At 45.2% G+C, this 19879-nt stretch overlaps 1 protein-coding gene across 20 annotated transcripts in view; it reads right to left on the bottom strand.

Annotated features, from left to right (window-relative positions):
• Window positions 1-476: 476 nt before the first annotated feature.
• Window positions 477-19879, bottom strand: part of SEC31B (SEC31 homolog B, COPII coat complex component) — a 37193-nt gene continuing 17790 nt past the window's right edge. For 15 of the 20 annotated variants that reach the window (XM_045438574.1, XM_045438577.1, XM_045438573.1 and 12 more), the window contains 16 exons: window positions 15208-15438; window positions 13212-13286; window positions 12854-12949; window positions 12398-12497; window positions 11691-11869; window positions 11301-11427; window positions 10536-10681; window positions 9657-9830; window positions 8993-9154; window positions 4337-4505; window positions 3558-3872; window positions 3239-3297; window positions 2794-2940; window positions 2382-2501; window positions 1855-1926; window positions 477-1631 (listed from right to left, as the gene is read on the bottom strand). In XM_045438574.1, the coding sequence (XP_045294530.1) occupies window positions 1452-1631; window positions 1855-1926; window positions 2382-2501; window positions 2794-2940; window positions 3239-3297; window positions 3558-3872; window positions 4337-4505; window positions 8993-9154; window positions 9657-9830; window positions 10536-10681; window positions 11301-11427; window positions 11691-11869; window positions 12398-12497; window positions 12854-12949; window positions 13212-13286; window positions 15208-15438 (2352 nt within the window). In that variant the 3' untranslated portion in view covers window positions 477-1451. Of the gene's footprint in view, window positions 1632-1854; window positions 1927-2381; window positions 2502-2664; window positions 2941-3238; window positions 3298-3557; window positions 3873-4336; window positions 4506-8992; window positions 9155-9656; window positions 9831-10535; window positions 10682-11300; window positions 11428-11690; window positions 11870-12397; window positions 12498-12853; window positions 12950-13211; window positions 13287-15207; window positions 15439-19879 lie in introns of those variants that run through there. The other 5 variants (XM_045438588.1, XM_045438580.1, XM_045438579.1 and 2 more) reach the window with 5 other exon arrangements.

Genomic DNA, 19879 nt, shown 5'->3' on the forward strand with positions numbered 1-19879 from the left:
CACACTGCTTCATCAATAGAAGTTAGTGCAAGTATTATCTGAAGAGCAAGTGGCTTTACAAACAAATACTGCCTAACAATCCCTTCCTCCCAAACATACACATCTAGCCCACAGACATGATGGGATCTACAACAGGATTAGAGATAGTACCCCTGGCTTCACACCCAGCCCCTTTGTGCAGCTGAGCTCAGCCCTGAAGTGGTGTGGGGAAAACCCCGAGAGCTGCATGTCAGGCACGGATGGAGATACACACACACACACACACACACACACACACACACAGGGCCACAAATGCTGCGAGGAGAAAGCCTTGCAGCCTAATTCAGTGCCACCCTCCTTTTTCAACTCTCTTGACTCCCCATCTGTCCCCAAGCCCCTCTCCTGTCTTTCTGGGGTGCGGGAAGCAAGAACAAAGAGGCTAGAAAGAGAGATAAGGGCAAAACAGGACCCAGAGGAGACAATCATTGGGAGATGACTGAGGAAACCAAATCGAAGCGGCTTTATTGCCCATTGAGTACAACAGTGCTTCAAATGCAAAGTCCAACCATGAAGAGTGCAGCCAGAGGAGGCAGCCCTGAGACGTGTGGGGGCTGAGGAGGAGAAGGGCCTCCAGCCCTTGAGGAACAGTGCCAGAAAAGTCTTGTTAATGTGGCTCCTATTCAAGAAGTGGGCTCATAATCACACAATGGAAGGACCTTGGGCCAGGGCTCAGACAGGTCAAGTCAGGACCATTCCCTGCAGGCAGAGGTCCCTCTGCTCCTATTTCATAGCCTAAGACAGCTCCCAGCAAAAGGCAGTGCACCCCTTCTCCTTTCCACCTGACTTAGCCCACCCTTATGATGCTGGCAGAAGAGAAGGTCCTTGTAAAAAGCATCTAATAAGTTCCTTCTCTGGGTTCTGCTCAGCACCCATGCCTCACATTCATGATTTGTTCAGAAGATGAACAATAGTCAACTCTACCCCAGCCTCTGGGGCTCAGAGGAAAATGAACCCGGAAATAGGAACTCAGAGGCAAGGAGAAGGTAAGGCAAGGCTCTTAACTCACGGAAGGGGAGAAAGAAAAGCCCCACAAGATGGGTACAGCAGAGGTAGACTTGGAGGTAATGATCCTGTTCACCCCCTCAGAAGCCACTTAAACAGAATATCTCTGGGGTTCTTAAAGAGGCCCTGCCCCAGGTCCTGTCAGAGTACAGAGTCAGGGAAGGTGAAGAACCAGCTATATGCTCTGCCTCTGACGCTGCGAGAGCCTTGGGTGGATTCTACAAGGCCAGGCATAAAAGGGTGAAAAGCACCCTGCTAACTTTAGAGGCAAGCCCACAGCATCATATACCTGGCAGCAAGGGAAGAGGGTAGGGAAAAACAAACAGAATCTCTTCCGAAATTCCCCCTTTTCCACAGGGAGGAGGTAAGTAACAGCAGAAGTAGCCTCCTGGCAAGAGAGGCTGCCTGGTTTACGTGTGCAGCTTATGAGCAATGGTGAGGACGGCCTTCAGGACAGGCATGAAGCTGGAGACCTCGCTGAAGCTGCTGCAGCCCACCACCTGGGCATGCACTGCAAGGCCCTGCTCAAAGCTTCCTGCGTCCACACATCGGGCAACCTCACGGAGCCCAGCCAGGACATGAGGCGAGAGCTGTGGAGGGATCGACCCTTAGGTCAGGGAGCCCAACCCAGCCCCTACCCTGGCAGGACGGAAGGGTAAGAGAGGATTAAGTTCTGGAGCCCAGTCCGGGCAAGATGTATGTATTGTGTGGGGGAACCCAGGTCTGTGAGACCTATGGGAGAGGACACTGGGCTCCCTTTGGCCATGGGTGATGGAGGGCAGGGGGCAGAGGTGCACCACGAAGCGTACTTACTGTCCCCTGGCAGAGCTTCTCATATAGACATTCTAGACGTTGGGCTGCCTCATCCAGCTTCCGTTTTGTCTTCTGCAGGGAGGGAAATGGATTCTGACTCCAGCCCCTAAGACTAACACTACACAGGACTATAAAGAATCACAGTATATTAGAGCTGGAATGGCTTAATGCTACTGCTTTCATTTCACAGGAGAGGAAATGAAGGCCCAAAGACGGTAAGTGACTTGCTCAGGCGGACACGGTCGGTGAATGAATGGCAGGTCTCCTACTCCTAGCTTTCATCTACCCTCCAGTGCCCCAGGCTGCCTTTCCAAGAATTAAGCCTCAATGCCTCTGGGCCCTGCTACCAAGAAGCTGGACTCAGACCAGACGAGCCCCATGTCCCCGCATGGATATCAAATAAGTACAAGACACAGGGGCCCAGGGACCATGAGAAAAAAGTCACACAAGGAACTGATGAACAGCTCAGAAATCCTGGGACTAGCTAGTGGTGTGAGGAGAACATCGTGGGGAAGGCTCAGACTTACTAAATCAGCGGCAGACAGGGAGCAGCGTCGTAGAAGCTTGTCAAAGCTAATCTTCAAGGACCGATGCTCTGGGGGCAGCTCCTTCCTTTCCACCTTCTCAGGTGGCCGCTGCTGAAGCTGCTGAGGAAGGAGCAGGGAGACAGGATAGATGGGCAAGATTTCCTTCTCACAGCTGCCCTACAGACTAGTCCTCAGTGACTCAGTGTCACACTTCTCCCGCTGGAGCAGAACAGAGTCGGGGAGAAGGACACCCCCTCTTCTCTGCGGTAAGGACATTTGGTACCTGCCTGCGCCAGTTCCCCAGCGCAGAATCTGCCTCCCTCTTGAGGAAAGAGGCCCATCTTCCATGTTCCCTGCTTTTCTATACCCAAGAAGAGTTGGAAAGCAGAGGGGAACGTGCTGCTCCTGTCACCTGCAGGCTGAGTTCTCCTGGTGCTCCTGGGGGAGCATGGCCCACACCAGGGACAGAAGGCTGGGAGGAAAGGACTCCTCGTGGCTCAGAGGTGAGGCTCATAACTGGAGTGGTAATCGGTGCTGGGGGCATAAATGTCTCTGGCAACTAGAGACAGAGAAAGAAAGGCATATGAGTCTAAGCTGAGAGACTTCCTAGGCCCTGGTTTGAGAGACTGACTGGACTTATGAGTGAGCAAGGGAACAGAATAGTGAGTAGGGAACCAGGAAATAGGGAGACTGGTATCTGTACGCAAGAAGGAAAGAGGAGACAGGTGAGGGGAGAATAATGAGTGGGGAAAGAGACAGGACAGAGTGTGTGACGAAGAAGGGGACTGGGCTGAATTCAACAAGAATGTAGGTCATTGGTGAATGTATGAGGGATAAGTGGCAAGAGATGCATTGACCTTTTTCCTCTGAAGGTTTGTCCTGGGCACTGGGGCATTTTTCAAGGAATCTTGAGGTCCTGCATAGCACAAAGATAGAGGTATTTAGGGGCATGGTCAGGAACGTTGTTAATTTTTAGCCTAAAGGCCAGCAAAATTATTTCAGTTGGAGACTACCACACATCCCTCTGCAGACCAGCCGTACTCTCAGCTGACATTCTCCAACCCAATGGCCCCCAGTTTACTGGCCTGAGGAAAGACTCCTAATAAGGTGGTAGTGGCGAGGGGAGGAGAAGGAGGCAATGATCCAGAAAAGGGAAGCCGTGGAAGGAAGACTGACCTGGGGGAACAGTCGAGAGGCCAGTGGTTGGGAGGGCATTAGAGCATGGAGCACCAGGCCCTCCTGGAGGGTGCGTCACAGGGAAGCTGACAGGAGGGGCTGGGGACTGGAAGCTCATAGGGCTGAGATCTGGGAGTCTCACAGGAAGCAGAGGGAGCTGTTGAGCAGTCTCAGCCAGGGAGGCAGAGCCAGGCTGTATGGTGTCTGGGGGTGCCATGGGTGGAGGTGGACCAGGAGGAGGCCATGTTCCAGGGAACCCCGTGGGGTTAGGAACTTGTGCCTTTTGCTCTCTTAACAGTGGTGGCTCAAATAAAGCTGAAAAGGAACAGAAACAGGTCATTTGCCATCAAACTTCAATTTGGGAGAGATTCAGATCATATCAGGGAAGAATAAGGCAGCAATAAAATGAACAAACAAACCTAATAATGATAATAATAAAACATTAGTATGTGTGTATGGAGAACTGTCATTTACAAAGTACTTTTAACTATTCCTCAATTGATCCTAAAAATAATTCTGTAGGGTTGAAATGACCAACATAACATCTACTATCATTTTTCAGAAGAAATAGAGTGGCTAAGTCTGTTGCCCATAGATACAAAGCCAGTAAGCAATAGTACTGGGGATTCAGACTTCAAATTCCAAGCTCCTCTCACTATATATTAGGCATTATGCCCCCAAAATCCATGCTGGCCATGCCAAATGTCTTCCTTTGTGCTCTCCCCAGACAAACCTTTACTCACTCACTCACTCACTCACTCACTCACTCACTTACTCACCAGGCCTTACCCCAGGGCCCAAGGGCAAAGGCTGGGCTGCCTGGGGCCCAGGTGACCCGTAGTCACTTATATTATGCATTCTGGAGCTTTGATAAGGGCTAGAATGGGAAGGTGTCAAGGGTGTCACTAGAGGTGTGAAAATCCTTGGCCTTAGAGATGGAGTTGGAACCTGTGAAGAGAAAAAGGGTCATCACTTGGAAAGGAAAAAAAAAAGGTAAATAATTGAAAATAGAAAAACAATAGAGAATGTGAAACAAAAAGCTGGCTTTTAAAATGAAAATCAACAGAACTGGTAAGTCTATATAAAAAGTGACAAAGATGGAGGGGGGGGCGCCTGGTGGCTCAGTGGGTTAAGTGTCCGACTTCGGCTCGGGTCATGATCTCACAGTCCGTGAGTTTTAGCCCCACATCGGGCTCTGTGCTGACAGCTCAGAGCTTGGAGCCTGCTTCAGATCCTGTGTCTCCCTCTCTCTCTGCCCCTCCCCTGCTCATGTTCTGTCTCTGTCTCAAAACTAAATAAAAACATTAAAAAAAAAATGACAAAGATGAAATAAGACAATTTTATCAAGCTCAGGGATGACACAGGGAATAATACAACAGTCCCTACAGCTGCTAAAAAGATAATAGAGGAATACAAATAACAAAGTTACAAGTAACTTTATGTTAATAAATTTGACAACTTAGAAGAAATGAACCAATTCCTCAAGAACCACACTCAGCCAAAATTAAATAGATTACTTGAATAGTCCTAAAACAATTAAAGGAATTTAATTTGTCATTGAAAAGCCCTCCCCCAAATAAATCCTTAGGCCTAGATAATTTTACTGGAGAATTTTACCAAACATTCAAAGAATTAACACAAAGTTTATACAGTCTCTTCCAGAAAACAGAAGAAGGAACATTTCCTAACTCATTTTATGAGGTATTACCCTGAAACCAATGCCAGACAAAGCACAAAATAAAACTATAGGCCAATATTTCTCATGAACTTAGGCACAAAAATCCTCAGCAAAATTTGTACAAATTGAATCTAACAATGAACTATTTTATTTTATTTTATTTTATTTTATTTTAAAGAAAGTAACAGCGTGCAAGCAGGGGAGAAGGGCAGAGGGAGGGAGGGAGGGAGGGAGAGGAAGAGAAAGAGAGAGAGAGAGAGAGAGAGAGAGAGAATATCCCAAGTAGGCTCCACACTCAGCACAGAGCCCAATGCAAGGCTCAGTCCCACAACCTTGGGACTATGACCCGAGCAGAAATTAATAGTTGGATGCTCAACCAACTGAGCCATCCAGGCACCCCAAACAATGAATATAAAAAACAGTAACATACCACAACCAAATGGAATTTATTCCAGATGATATAAGGCTGGTTCAGTATATTTAAATCCACCACAATCCACCATAACAACAGGCTAACAAAGGAAAATTGTTTAAAATGATAACAGGAAAATATCTGACAAAATTCAACAATCATTCATGACTCAGCACACTAGGAATAGAAGGAAACTTGCACAGACTCATAAAGAGCATCTACAAAAAAACCTACAGCTAACATCATACTTAATGGTGAAAGACTGAATATTTTCCCTTTAAGGTTGGAAAAAATCAAGGATGTTCACTCTTGCTTTTCTAAGTTTAGTACTACAATAAGGCGAGAGAAAGAAATTAAAGCATACAGACTAGAAAAAAATCTATCTCTATCTGCAGACAACATGACTGTCTACGTAGAAAATCTCAAGGGATACACAAAAAACTCCTAGAACTAAGAAATGAGCTCGGGAAACTCACTTCTGAACATTGAAACGTCACAAGATACAAGATTAACACAAAAATATGAACTATATTTCTCTATACCCACAATGAACAAAGGGCAATCAAAATTAAAAATACAATTACCATTTGATTTCAAATTGCTCAAGAGAAATGAAATACTTAGGTTTTAAATGAACAAAACATGTCAGGATCTGTATGATGAAAATGATAAAATGCTGATGGAGATAGCATTAGAGAGATATACCACGTTCACAGGTGAGAAGATTCAACACAGTAAAGATACCAATTCTCCCTACCTTAATCTAGAATTCCTGTCAACATTTCAGCAAGTTTCTTTGTAGACACAGACAAGCTTATTCTAAAACTTAGGTGGAAAGGGTAAGGTCCTAGAATACCCAAAGTAATTTTGAAAAAGAGAAACAAAGTGGGAGGAATTACTCTTCCTCATGCCAAGACTTATACAGAGATAGTATTCAAGACAGAGGGGCACTGTCAGAGGGAAAGACACATAGATCAATAGAACAGAATTGAGATCTGAGAAGGAAATCCATATAAATATGCCCAGTTAATTATTTTTAAGTCTATTTATTTTAAGTCTCCCAGGATAAGCAAGGGAGGGACAGAGAGAGGGAGAGAGAGAAAATCCCAAGTAGGCTTCACACTGCCAGCATGGAGCCCGATGTGGGGCTCAAACTCACGAAACCATGAGATCATGACCTGAGCTGAAACCAAGAGTTGGACGCTTAACCAACTGAGCCCACCCAGGCACTCGCCAGTTAATTTTTGGCAAAGGAGCAAAGTCAATTCAATGGAGTAGAGACAGCCTTCTCAATAAATGATTATGGATATCCATTGGCAAAAAAAAAAAAAAAAAAAAAAGCTTGACTATACTTCATGCCACATGCAAAAATTAATTCCAAATGGAACATGGACTTAAATGTAAAACATAAAACTAAAACTTTTAGAAAGAACACAGGAAAACTTTAGAGGACCTTGGACTGGCAAAGAGTTCTCAGACTTGACACAAAGGTCATGATCCATAGAAGGAAAACTATAAACTGGACCTTATAAAATTAAAAATTTTTGCTCTGTGAAGGACCCTGTTTAAAAAATGAAAAGACAAATTCTTACATAGTTACACACACACACACACACACACACACACACACACGAGTACATATAAAATCGGTGAAATCTGAATCTATGGATTGTATTAATATAAGTTTCTTAGTTTTGATATTGTGCTATAGTCATGTGTGACTAGCATGATGTGGGGTGGGGATGTGCTACATGAAACTTCCCAGTACATTTCTTTGCAACTTCCTGTGAATCTACAATTATTTCAAAATAGAAAGGAGAGTGGAAGAGGGGGAGAGACAGAGAAAGAGAGACAGAGTAGGAGAAGGAAGAGGACAGAGGGGAAAGAAGGGGGAAGGAAGAAAGAAAATTAGGGTGAGAATTGAAGGTGGGACAGGATGAATCATCAGAGCTTCTGCCTAATACCTCTATTTGCAATCTTGCTGGATTTTGTTCCCCAGCCCTTCCAGTAGGCTCCTGGTATAAGTTAACAGCACCCAAACCATCTGGGCACAGTGGCCAGGAACCTGGGAGTTAGTTCCCCAACTTCACGGACTCCTCTAAACCATCACTAATTTCTGCCAATTCTACCTATTAAATATTTTAAAGCTAACCTCACTCTCCAGCTTTAGATCATTTCATTTCCTCATCATTTCTTGCTATTGCCTCCTAGATGCCTCCTTTCTAAACTCATGGCTAGTCATTGCCCTGCATAAGACCATTCAATAGCTCCTGACTGCTATCAATTTCAGGGTCAGGTCTAAGATCTTTAGCACAGAATTCCATGCCCTTCCTGATTTATCGCCTACCTGTTACTCAAACTTCACCTAACCTCACTCCTCTGCCACAAACAACTATTTTGCAGTTTCATTAAAATATTAGTAATTCCTCAACTGGGCTTTGCTTACTCTCCCTTCAATGCTTTCATACATGCTGTTCCCACTGCTTGAAATAGCCTTCACCAGGGCACCTGGGTGGCTCAGTAGGTTAAGCGTCTGACTCTTGATTTCATGTCAGGTCACGATCTCACCATTTGTGACATCGACCCCCAGGTCAAGCTCTGTCCTGACAGCACAGAGCCTTCTTGGGATTCTCTCTCTCCCTCTGTCTCTGTCTCTCTTCCTGCTTGTATGCTCGCTCTCGCTCTCTCTCTCAAAATGAAGAAAAAAAAAACTTAAAAAAAAAGAGTTTTCACTGACCCCTTCCTTTGCCTAAATAACTTAAAAAATTTTTTTTAAATCTTTATTTATTTTTGAGAGAGAGAGAGACAGAGTGTGAATGGGGGAGGAACAGAGAGAGGGAGACACAGAATCCAAAGTGGGCTCCAGGCTCTGAGCTGTCAGCACAGAGCCCAACACAGGGCTTGAACTCACAAACTGTGAGATCATGACCTGAGATGCTTAACTGGCTGAGCCACCCAGGCGCCCCCCCTTGCCTAAATAACTTTTAATCTTCAAGATTCAGATCAAACATCATACTCATTCTGAAACATTCCCTAAACTTCCCCTGCTCCCCCCAAAAGTTGCTTTCTTCTGTGGGATCCCATGGCACCTTATCATACCGCAATTATGACATTTATGATTAGGAGCTAATTAGGGGCATGAATCATAGTTTGGCCACCTTTCTGTTCTAAGAACCTAATAGTTGTTCAATAAGCAGTTATTAGAAAAAATAACTCAATCTATGCTCTAGTTGGGAAATTTCATCATTTTTGTTCCCTAATATATTCTAACTGCCTAGAACCATGCCTGGTACTTGGTAGACACTTGATAAATATTTTTGAATGAATGAACAAACCAGGTCTTACCTGGTGAGAAAACTGGAATCCCAATCTGTAAGATGATGTCTCTTTAGAGTGGGGGGTAGCCCCCACAACAACCCGGGGGAAGGGAAAAGGAGGACACTGTTGGCCCATGACACCAGACCCCTGGGCATGAAAAAGCCGATCTCTCAGCTGCTGAATTGGTGGCTATAAAAGTTATGACAATGAAGAACTGTGTTAATTAAAATTAAAACAAGCAAATGTCCTCTCTTACAAGGCTGGCCCCATATAGCATTCAAACTTCAGTTTATTTCTACACTTCAGCCACCTTAGATAATTCAAAGGTTCCCAATCCCTGCCAAGCCTCCTTCCTTTCTGTTCCTTCTGCCTAGAATGCTCTACATCTGCTGGTAAGCTACTTCCCTTTGAAGGTCCAGCTCAACTGTTTTAACCACTGGAAAGCCTTCCTTGATTACTCTGGGCAAAACCAGCCCCTTTCCTGGAGTCCCACAGCACTTAGTATAAGCTTCTGTTGTGACACTGTAAGTTACTGACAACTGATTTCCCCCAAGCAACTGTGAGCTTCCTGAGGGACTAGGTATTATCTATCCCAGAACGTCCATGTTTTGCATAGTGCCTGGAACGTGGAAGTGCTCAGCCAGTGGTAGATGACTGAAATGGCTTGCTCTCTCTACATGGCCCCACTCACCTGAGTACAGTCCCTGGGTAGGTAGCTCATGGCAGTGGCCAGGCTGCCCTGGGCTGCCAGGAGGTTGGCATACTGAGTGACCCTGTAGGTTGTGGCAGGGCCTGAGCTCACCCCATCAGGACCCCGCAGTAGCTCCAAGCTCCTATTCAGGACCATCACCTTCTCCATCAGGTCCTATAGGAACAAAGACAAGACAGTCAGGCCTCTTCAAAGCGCATCCTGCTCTCTAAGCCTAGGCAGTTCACCCAGGGACTTCCCATTATGGGTATGAGGGTACTTGGCCATAGCCAGCTACAGATAGTAGATGACGATACATCTAGTTAGAGAAGGGCCATTGGTGTTAGCACTAACTTCAACTGGGTCTATCTGGGTCTTAGACTCTTGTACATCTCTGCCTCTTTGTTTGCTCTCTTTACTCTTTACTCTGCTAGTACATCATCAATTTCAGGCTCTGGTATACTACTGTTTCATCTGTGACTTTGTCTTCCTATGAATCTGTGACTCCCACCTTCTCTGGTTACCTGCAAGGTGTCTGGTATAATTTAAATCCACAGAACTTTTCAGAGCAGCTAAGAGAAGGCCCAGGCTCACAATTACTCAGATAGAGAATAAACTTGTATTAACCAAACCTGAAGTGGGAAAAAATTAGGAAGGTTAATACCGAAGCAGCTAGTTATTGCTCAGTCTCCCCTGACTGAGAAGGGGGGAGGGAGGTGCTGGCTCATCCCTGGGAGAAGGGCCCTTTTCTCCTCCCTAATATCCCTGATTCCAGCCTGGGGTACACAGAAGACTCGCCTCTGATGTCCCTACACATCCCTGCCACTAGCCTCTCCCAAGATCCTGGTATGGAGTGACCAGTGCCCTGTAGAGAAGGAGTACCTGTAGAGCCAGGGGGGATGAAGCCTGGTGGCATCTTGCCCAACACTCCACCAGCTGCTCCACATTCCCTGAGCACACATAACAGAGTCTGGCTTCAGAGGTCAGTGCTCTGCCACCCTCCTGTTCCATGCGCATACCCAGCATGTCTGCAGAGAGATGGAAATTTTTTTTTTAATTTTTTTTTTTTAACGTTTATTTTTGAGACAGGGAGAGACAGCATGAATGGGGGAGGGTCAGAGAGAGAGGGAGACATAGAATCTGAAACAGGCTTCAGGCTCTGAGCGTCAGCACAGAGCCTGACGCGGGGCTCGAACTCACGGACCGCGAGATCATGACCTGAGCCGAAGTCGGATGCTTAACCGACTGAGCCACCCAGGTGCCCCAAGATGGAAATTTCTTTAATGGCACAGCTTCCCTGTGCTTCTCCTCATTCTCCTGTTTGGAAATGGGTGGAGGACCATGAGCTGTGGGACAAGTGACCACAGTGGCTTTGGACAATACTGAGGCCAACCTGGCTCTACAATAAAGGGCAGAACTCTTGCATCACGATGTGATGAGAAAAAGTAAAACAGAACAACTAATGATCCCTACTGCAAGTAGGAAGATGCACTGTAGTCCTTGCCTCCTGGCTGAACCAGACCTTGGCCTTGACAACATGGCCTAGCCTCCCAGAGCTCAGGCTGCTCCTCTGCCTTCTCCCTCAGTGTGTCCATTAACTCCATGTTGGAGTGACACCACTCCATCCCGAAGCCTAGGGCTACCTACCACAGAGCTCAGGGAATTTCTCTGGCCCTGAGTATGTCAGTAGCAAGGCCAGTGCCTCTCTCCAGTTCTGCAGGCTACAGGTACACACCATATCCTTCCAATTCTTCCGTACAACACAGGCTAGAAGCTGTAGTGGGCAGAGAGCGAAGGAGGCCATCAGCCATCCATCTAGCACAGGCAGCAGGAGTCACACACAGGGACATGCTAAGAAAGGCCACTCGCAAGCAGGTTTCCTCTTAGACCACTGACTAGGGGCTGGGGGTGAGGTAGGGGTGGTTGCAGTTGGAAGAGAGGGATCCCGGCAGATCTTCTGAATGCCAAGGTGTGGGCATCCACCTGACAAAGTCCAGGTAATCCCCTCCCCTCCCCTCCTTCACAGTGGGCAGTTACCGAGGAGATTCTGCTTTTCTTCTTGGCCCAGTAGCACTCCTGTGTTTGCTTTAGCAGATCTGCACCCCCAGCCTGGGCCAGGATGATGGCATCAGCAAAGCGCTCTTCCTTTAGACACAGCTCCACAGCAGGGCCCAGTTCTCCAAGCAGGAGAGCCTGGCTCAGGAGTCCATCAGTGTCTGCAGGCAGAGGCATCCCCTCCATGTGAGTCTGCCCTCAGACCCTAGCTTCCTGTCCCCTGCAGGGCCCACAGTGCACCCCTTCCACCTCTGTATCACTCAGCCTCCCTTGCCCCAAACAAAACTCCCAAGTTTCATTCCTCAACAATAAAATGTAGTGGGCTGTCCTAGAGTGCCAGGTCTGGTGGTAGGTAACTCTAAGGATAGGGCTCAAGAGGAAGGAGGGCTTCATGTGGCAGCATCAGAGGTATACTGTGCGCTCACTCGGCAAGGACAGGGTACAGTCTTTTAAGCAAGGAAACAGAAGGATAGAAAGAAATATCTTGCTAAAAGGCCTTCCAGAGGAAAGGTGCAGCCATGAAAATCCAGAGAGAACTCTAACCAGTAACAGAACTGCCCAGCTTTTGTGTGGTGGGAAGGAGGCAGGAGATAGGAGGCAGGGGACAAGAAGAAAATATTCTCAAGTCCCAGAACTCTGAGCCCACCTACTCCCACACAGAGGGTTTCTCTCCCTCAGGATCGGGGTACCTTCTGTGATGGGGATCTCCCATGGAGTCATACTCTGAGGGACCAGCTCATCAAAGAAGGTTGAGGAGGCAGAAGCTTCCTCTGTGATGTGTTTTGAGGCCTGTACAAGGAAGGACAGAGGTGGGTACTTAGGAAATGAATCCCAAAACAGACGGAGAGATGCCTTAGTGACTCTGGAAGCTCTACTATTTGGCCCTTAATGGGTAAAGCTAAAAGAATAATCAGGTAAGGTTTGGGAAGGGCTCTAATCCATGGTTAAAACATAGCTTGTCTCCCAGCGCAAAAGCTTATGCACTCTGTATCTCACTGTGGTTCTAAAAAAAATGAGGAGTCTGAAGACTTCTACAGAAGCTGAGCATTTCATGAGAGCAAAGCAAAGGGCCAGGAAGAGGCAGATGCTGTACAGGCAAGTCTCCCGTGCTACCCTAGGTCTGGCTGCCTGGGCTCCTACCACACCTGGCTGCAGAAGACCTGCTGTCTGTTACTGTGATCATCTCCCTTGGACTGAGGGCTCTCACCCAGCCCCAAGTCACTCTTCAGCCACGTGGCCACCTGCAGGGAGAGACCTATGAGCGCCCTCTTCCCGGCACAAGATCAGACATGCATTATGCTTTCTTCCCACCTCCACACCCTACTGCCTGGACTCTCTAAGATCCTGGGGCTTTTCACCTGGGGAAAAGCCGACCTCCAGGAGGTAATATTTTTGTATATGCATTAACGAAGCCCACAAAGAGGTCACTCAAGACAGTTTCCATTGACAGCATTTTCTTCTTCTCTGCCTCAAGTACATGCTTCTGATGTGTGAGCACCTTACCTTCTTCTGAAGTTCATCTTTACTGTATCCTAATAGTTTTAGAAACTTCACTCTGGAGTCTTGTTCTAAGGTCACCTAGGAACCACAGAATACACAAGTCTCCATTAAACCAATGTGAATGACCCTCTCCTGCCTAAGCCAGCGTACCCTCTAATACAGTTCTTCGTCCTACCAGAGGTGCCCTACTAAGGCCGGCACCATCTCTCCTCTTTTTCTCCCCAGATTTGATCCCGCTGGGCTGGTGGCATGGTGTTAACAAAACCCTCTTCCATTTCTGCATGAGAATGAGACCTTCAGTTGACTTACTAGATCTGTTGGCCTGGTTACCTGATAAGAGTAAAACGTCAGCTATGTTTCTAGGCAACATTGCTTGTGACTGATAAATTGGACTGGAACTATAAACTATAAATAATCTCTGTGGACACCATGCTCTAGTCTGCCCTGATTGCAAGGGCTCTTGTAACTGAAGAGATCTCTTGCAGGGACTCTAGAGACTACATTTTTGGTGTGGGTACAAGAGACATTGGCTCTTGTGGGAGTTAGGCTTCTAAGGCAGAGCCACCTCCACAACTGCCTAATTTTTTATCTAATCTCCTTACACCTGAGCTGTCTTCTGGGGAGGTGAAGAGGAGAGCTCTGAAGTGCTGCATGGCCTGCCACAAGGGCTCCCACAGAAGACAGCCACAACCTGCTGCCCGGCTGACAAGCTGTGGGTCCTGTCCCACAGCTCTCTGAGACTGATGCCAAGAGAACCCAGAGAGCCTTGTGCGTGTCTAAACATCCAGTTGAAAACACAGTTCCTAGTGGAAGCTGCATAGACACAGTAAAAGCCAGATACTGAGGGCCAAGCCTTCCTGAAGCCCTACCCTAACCTGGGTTAGATGGTTGGGCCCTTCATTTCCCCTACACAGAACTGTGAATTCTGACTAATATCTTCCTCACAGTGTCTCAGGGCTCCCTCTTTCTACCACGCTTGTCCTTTAGAAATGTCCAGCCACATTCGGTTTCAGGGCCATCATCACAGACAGCTCTTGGATAGCTTTTCAAGCAGACTCCCCTCTGTCCTTGGGCACTGCTGCCTCTTTTGTTTGGAAGAGTAAAGGTTCAACTACTGATGGTGCCTTCTATTCTCTTTCTCACTCCACCATTCATTCCTGGAGCTGTTGCCTGCATTCTGCTTACAACAAAAGCAGCATTTCTTACTCTTTTCTCCCCATATCTTTTTCTAGCTTCACTCTATAGATGATCTTTCTCAAATCCTGTCTCCTTCCCAGATACCTGGTGTCTACCATCACAAAGTTCTTCTGTGTCTGAAGCACAGACCCAAGCCTTGCTCAGAACCCCGGGCTGGGGTCTGTCCTGTTTTTTTGCAATCTTTGCTACGGCCCCAAAGCTTTGAATAATCCTCTCGCTGCCTGCCCAGTCGGTTACTTCTTTTTCTTGTTTTACCTCTCTCCTCTCATCTGCTCACTTCCTTTCACAGGTAGAGCACTCCTGGTGTCATAAGCAGCTTGAAATTTCATTAGCACTGGAACTCGATCCATGCTCCAGAGTAAATTGGGACTTGATCCCTGAGTCTCACCACAACAACTTGCCTTGGGTTAACGGAAATAAACTCAAAGCCTTCTCATGATGCGTTCCCCACTTCCAGCCAATCCTCTTCCCTTCCTTTTCCTTCTCTTCTTCTCTCTTCCCATCACCTTAACTGCCCTTTGGCATGGCATGAAAGCCTTCACCTTGGCCCTGGTAAAGTCTCCAGGACATCAGCAATAGTAGCAAAAAAGGCAAATGTTTTTGTACCCTTTGGCTTCCTTGGCTGCAAAGGATCTCTGAGCCACTGGCAAAAGGTGAAGATTTCCAGAGGGTGGGTGTGGCATTAGGAAAAAGGCTGAGAGGTCAGAGCCTTTGTAATCTAGGTCCCAGTGTGATTGTGCATCTCCTGGAATTTCCCACTTTAGGGAAACACTTTGGAGCAGCCAGCCTTTGGGCTTCCTACCTTCAGGAACTGCCAGAGCATCTTTTCACTTTGTAGTGACGTTAGTTCGATCTTGTTCTGACAATAATTCAGGAGATTTCCTGACCCCAGGGACTCCTGCAGCTCAGCTGACCGCCTCAGGAATTCAGATTCTGTGGTGACTTGACTGACGAAGACTAGGCGGAGGCAAGGCTGTGGCACCTGATGGGCAGGGGTGCTGGGGAGGCCAAAGGTAACCAGCTTTCCCCCAAACTGGTGAGGAAAAACAAGAATGGTAAAAATTAACACCAAGTCTACATCACAGAGAAGGCTATCTATTGGTCAACCCTAGGACAGAAAATCAGTAATAATGCGGGGAGCACCATTCTCCCAGTCACCTGCACTAAACACCTTGGCTTAATCACGGTCTTTATACCCACCACAGCCAAGCAACAGCAGTCTTACCTCTTGCTCAATGTCTCCCATGCAGGTCCCCTCCATCCCACTCCCAGTGCTAGCACATCTAGATGAATGGAATTGGTTGCTAGCCTCTGGGTTTTTCCTCCTCAACCCAAGCCTTAGACTACTGGCCTCTACCTACTGCTACTTAGGGGCTTGTTACGGTTTCACAAGGCCTCAGACGAGGGCTTAAGTACCTCTGCCCATAGCATACAAAATCCTCCAAGATCAGGGCCAGACACTCTAGCCTCTCTCTCCCTCCTCATTGATGTGATTGCTCCACATCCCCAAAGGGCCCAGTTTATTCCTGCTTCTGAGCCTTCACCCACCAAAACACCCCCAACTGAGAATCCTTCTCACCAAATTAGGTACCCTACATAAAGCACCTGTCACAAAGCAGAGCTCAGTGAAGTTCCTCTACTCCAGCGGTTCTCCACCTTGGCTGCATATTAAAACCACTTGAGGAGCTATCCAGAGTCATCATCAGGTTGTACTCCCAACAATAAAATCTGAATCCCAGGGGGTGGGACCAGGCATCAGTATATTTTCAAGCTCTTCAGGTTGCAGCCATGGTTGACAACTACTGCTTACTCCCCAACCCTTCACTATTTTCCTAAGACCCCTGCCTTAATGGACTTTCCCGGCCAAAATTCTCCACTTGACTCTCCTACAGCACAAACCTACACTATAGATTAGTGCTACACAGAACAATTTTAACTTTTGACTTGTTAATACTTGATAGTTTTACAAAGTGCTTGTATATATGCTTATTTGAGGTTCATGTCAATTCACTAACATATAGCTGAGCAGGTATTACTATCCCTGTTGTACAAATGAGAATACTGAAGTCTTGAGTTAAGTGACTTGCCCAAGGTTACCCAGCTAATAAGTGACCGAGCTATGATAAGAATGCAGGCCTCTCCAGAATCATGAAAGCAGCAAGGGAAAAAAAATCCCTAACCTACAAGGGAAGACAGATCAGGTTTGCAGCAGACCGATCCACAGAAAGTTGGCAGGCCAGAAAGGAGTGGCAGGATATATTCAATGTGCTGAATCAGAAAAATATGCAGCCAAGAATTCTTTATCCAGCAAGGCTGTCATTCAAAATAGAAGGAGAGATAAAAAGTTTCCCAGACAAACAAAAATTAAAGGAATTTGTGACCACTAAACCAGCCCTGCAAGAAATTTTAAGGGGGACTCTGTGTATGTGTGTGTGTGTGTATATATATATAGAGTGAGTGTGTGTGTGTGTGTGTGTGTGTGTGTGTGTGTATACACACACACACACACTCACTCTAAACGTCAATGAACTCAATGCTCCAATCAAAAGACATAGGGTAACAGAATGGATAAGAAAACAAGATCCATCTATATGCTGTTTACAAGAGACCCACTTTAGACCTAAAGACACCTTCAAATTGAAAATAAGGGGATGGAGAACCACCTATCATGCTAATGGTCAACAAAAGAAAGCCAGAGTAGCCATACTTATATCAGATAATCTAGACTTTAAAATAAAGATTGTATCAAGAGATGCAGAAGGGCATTATATCATACTCAAGGGGTCTATCCACTGAGAAGAGCTAACAATTGTAAACATTTATGTGCCAAATGTGGAAGCTCCCAAATATATAAATCAATTAATCACAAACATAAAGAAACTCATTGATAGTAATACCATAATAGTAGGAGACTTCAACACCCCACTGACAGCAATGGACAGATCATCTAATCAAAAAATCAACAAGGAAACAATGGCTTTGAATGACACACTGGACCAGATGGACTTAACAGATACATTCAGAACATTTCATCCTAAAGCAGCAGAATATACATTCTTCTCCAGTGCACATGGAATGTTCTCCAGAACAGACTATATACTGGGACAAAAATCAGCCCTAAGTAAGTACAAAAAGATCGAGATCATACCGTGTATATTTTCAGACCACAACACTATGAAACTCGAAATCAACCACAAGAAAAAATTTGGAAAGGTAACAAATACTTGGAGACTGAAGAACATCCTACTAAAGAATGAATGGGCTAACCAAGAAGTTAAAGAGGAAATTAAAAGTATATGGAAGCCAATGAAAATGATAACACCAACAACCCCAAACCTCTGGGACTCAGCAAAGGTGGTCGTAAGAGGAAAGTATATAGCAATCCAGGCCTTCTTAAAGAGGGAAGAAAGATCTCAGATATACAACCTAACCTTACGCCTTAAGGAGCAGGAAAAAGAACAGCAAACGAAACCCAAAACCAGCAGAAGACAGGAAATAATAAAGATTAGAGCAGAAATTAATGCTATTGAAACCAAAAAAAAGTAGAACAGATTAATGAAACCAGAAGCTGGTTCTTTGAAAGCATTAACAAAATTGATAAACCACTAGCCAGTTTGATCAAAAAGAAAAAGGAAAGGAGCCAAATAAATAAAACCAAGAATGAAAGAAAAGAGATCACAACCAACACAGCAGAAATAAAAACAATAATAAGAGAATATTATGAGCAATTATATGCCAATAAAATGGGCAATCTGGAAGAAATGGACAAATTCCTAGAAACATATACACTACCAAAAGTGAAACAAGATGAAATAGAAAATTTGAACAGACCCATAACCAGTAAGGAAATCAAATTAGTAATCAAAAATCTCCCAAAAAACAAGCGTCCAGGGCCAGATGGCTTTCCAGGGGAATTCTATCAAACATTTAAGGAAGAGTTAACACCTATTCTCTTGAAGGTGTTCCAAAAAATAGAAATGGAAGGAACACTTCCAAACTCTTCCTATGAAGCCAGAATTACCTTGATTCCAAAACCAGACAGAGACCCCACTAAAAAGAACTATAGACCAATTTCCCTGATGAACATGGATGCAAAAATCCTCAAAAAGATATTAGCCAACCGGATCTAACAATACATTAAAAAAAATTATTCACCACAACCAAGTGGGATTTATACAAGGGATACAGGGCTGGTTCAATATCCACAAAACAATCAACATGATTCATCACATTAATAAAAGAAAGGACAAGAACCATATGATCCTCTCAATAGATGCAGAGAAAGCATTTGACAAAATACAGCATCCTTTCTTGATAAAAACCCTCAAGAAAGTAGGGATAGAAGACGCATACCTCGAGATCATAAAAGCCATATATGAATGACCCAACACTAATATCATCCTCAATGGGGAAAAACTGAGAGCTTTCCCCCTAAGGTCAGAAACAAGACAGGGATGTCCACTCTTGCCACTGTTATTCAACATAGTATTGGAAGTCTTAGCCTCTGCAATCAGACAACACAAAGAAATAAAAGGCATCCAAATCGGCCAGGAGGAGGTCAAACTTTCACTCTTCGCAGATGACATGATACTCTATATGGAACACCCAAAAGATTCCACCAAAAAAACTGCTAGAATTGATTCATGAATTCAGCAAAGTTGCAGGATATAAAATCAATGCATAGAAATCGGTTGTATTCCTATACACCAAAAATGAAGCGACAGAAAGAGAAATCAAGGGATCAATCCCATTTACAGTTGCACAAAAAAACATAAAATACCTAGGAATAAATCTAACCAAAGAGGCGAAAAATCTATACACTGAAAACTATAGAAAGCTTATGAAAGAAATTGAAGAAGACACAAAGAAATGGAAAAAGATTCCATGCTCCTGGGTAGGAAGAACAAATATTGTTAAAATGTCGATACTACCCAAAACAATCTACATATTCAATGCAATCCTTATCAAAATAACACCAGCATTCTTCACAGAGCTAGAACAAACAACCCTAAAATTTGTATGGAACCAGAAAAGACCCCGAATAGCCAAAGTGATCGTGAAAAAGAAAACGAAAGCAGGAGGCATCACAATCCCAGACTTCAAGCTATACTACAAAGCTGTAATCATCAAGACAGTACGGTACTGGCACAAGAACAGACACTCAGATCAATGGAACAGAATAGAGAACCTAGAAATGGACCCACAAACGTATGGCCAACTAATCTTTGACAAAGCAGGAAAGAATATCCAATGGAATAAAGACAGTCTGGTGGAATATCCAATGGAATAAAGCAAGTGGTGCTAGGAAACCTGGACAACAACATGAAGAAAAATGAACCTGGACCATTTTCTTACACCATACACAAAAATAAACTCAAAATGGATGAAAGACCTAAATGTAAGACAGGAAGCCATCAAAATCCTCGAGGAGAAAGCAGGCAAAAACCTCTTTGACCTTGGCCACAGCAACTTGT

The sequence above is a fragment of the Leopardus geoffroyi genome, chromosome D2 (assembly GCF_018350155.1).
Source record: "Leopardus geoffroyi isolate Oge1 chromosome D2, O.geoffroyi_Oge1_pat1.0, whole genome shotgun sequence".
Lineage (NCBI taxonomy): Eukaryota > Metazoa > Chordata > Mammalia > Carnivora > Felidae > Leopardus > Leopardus geoffroyi.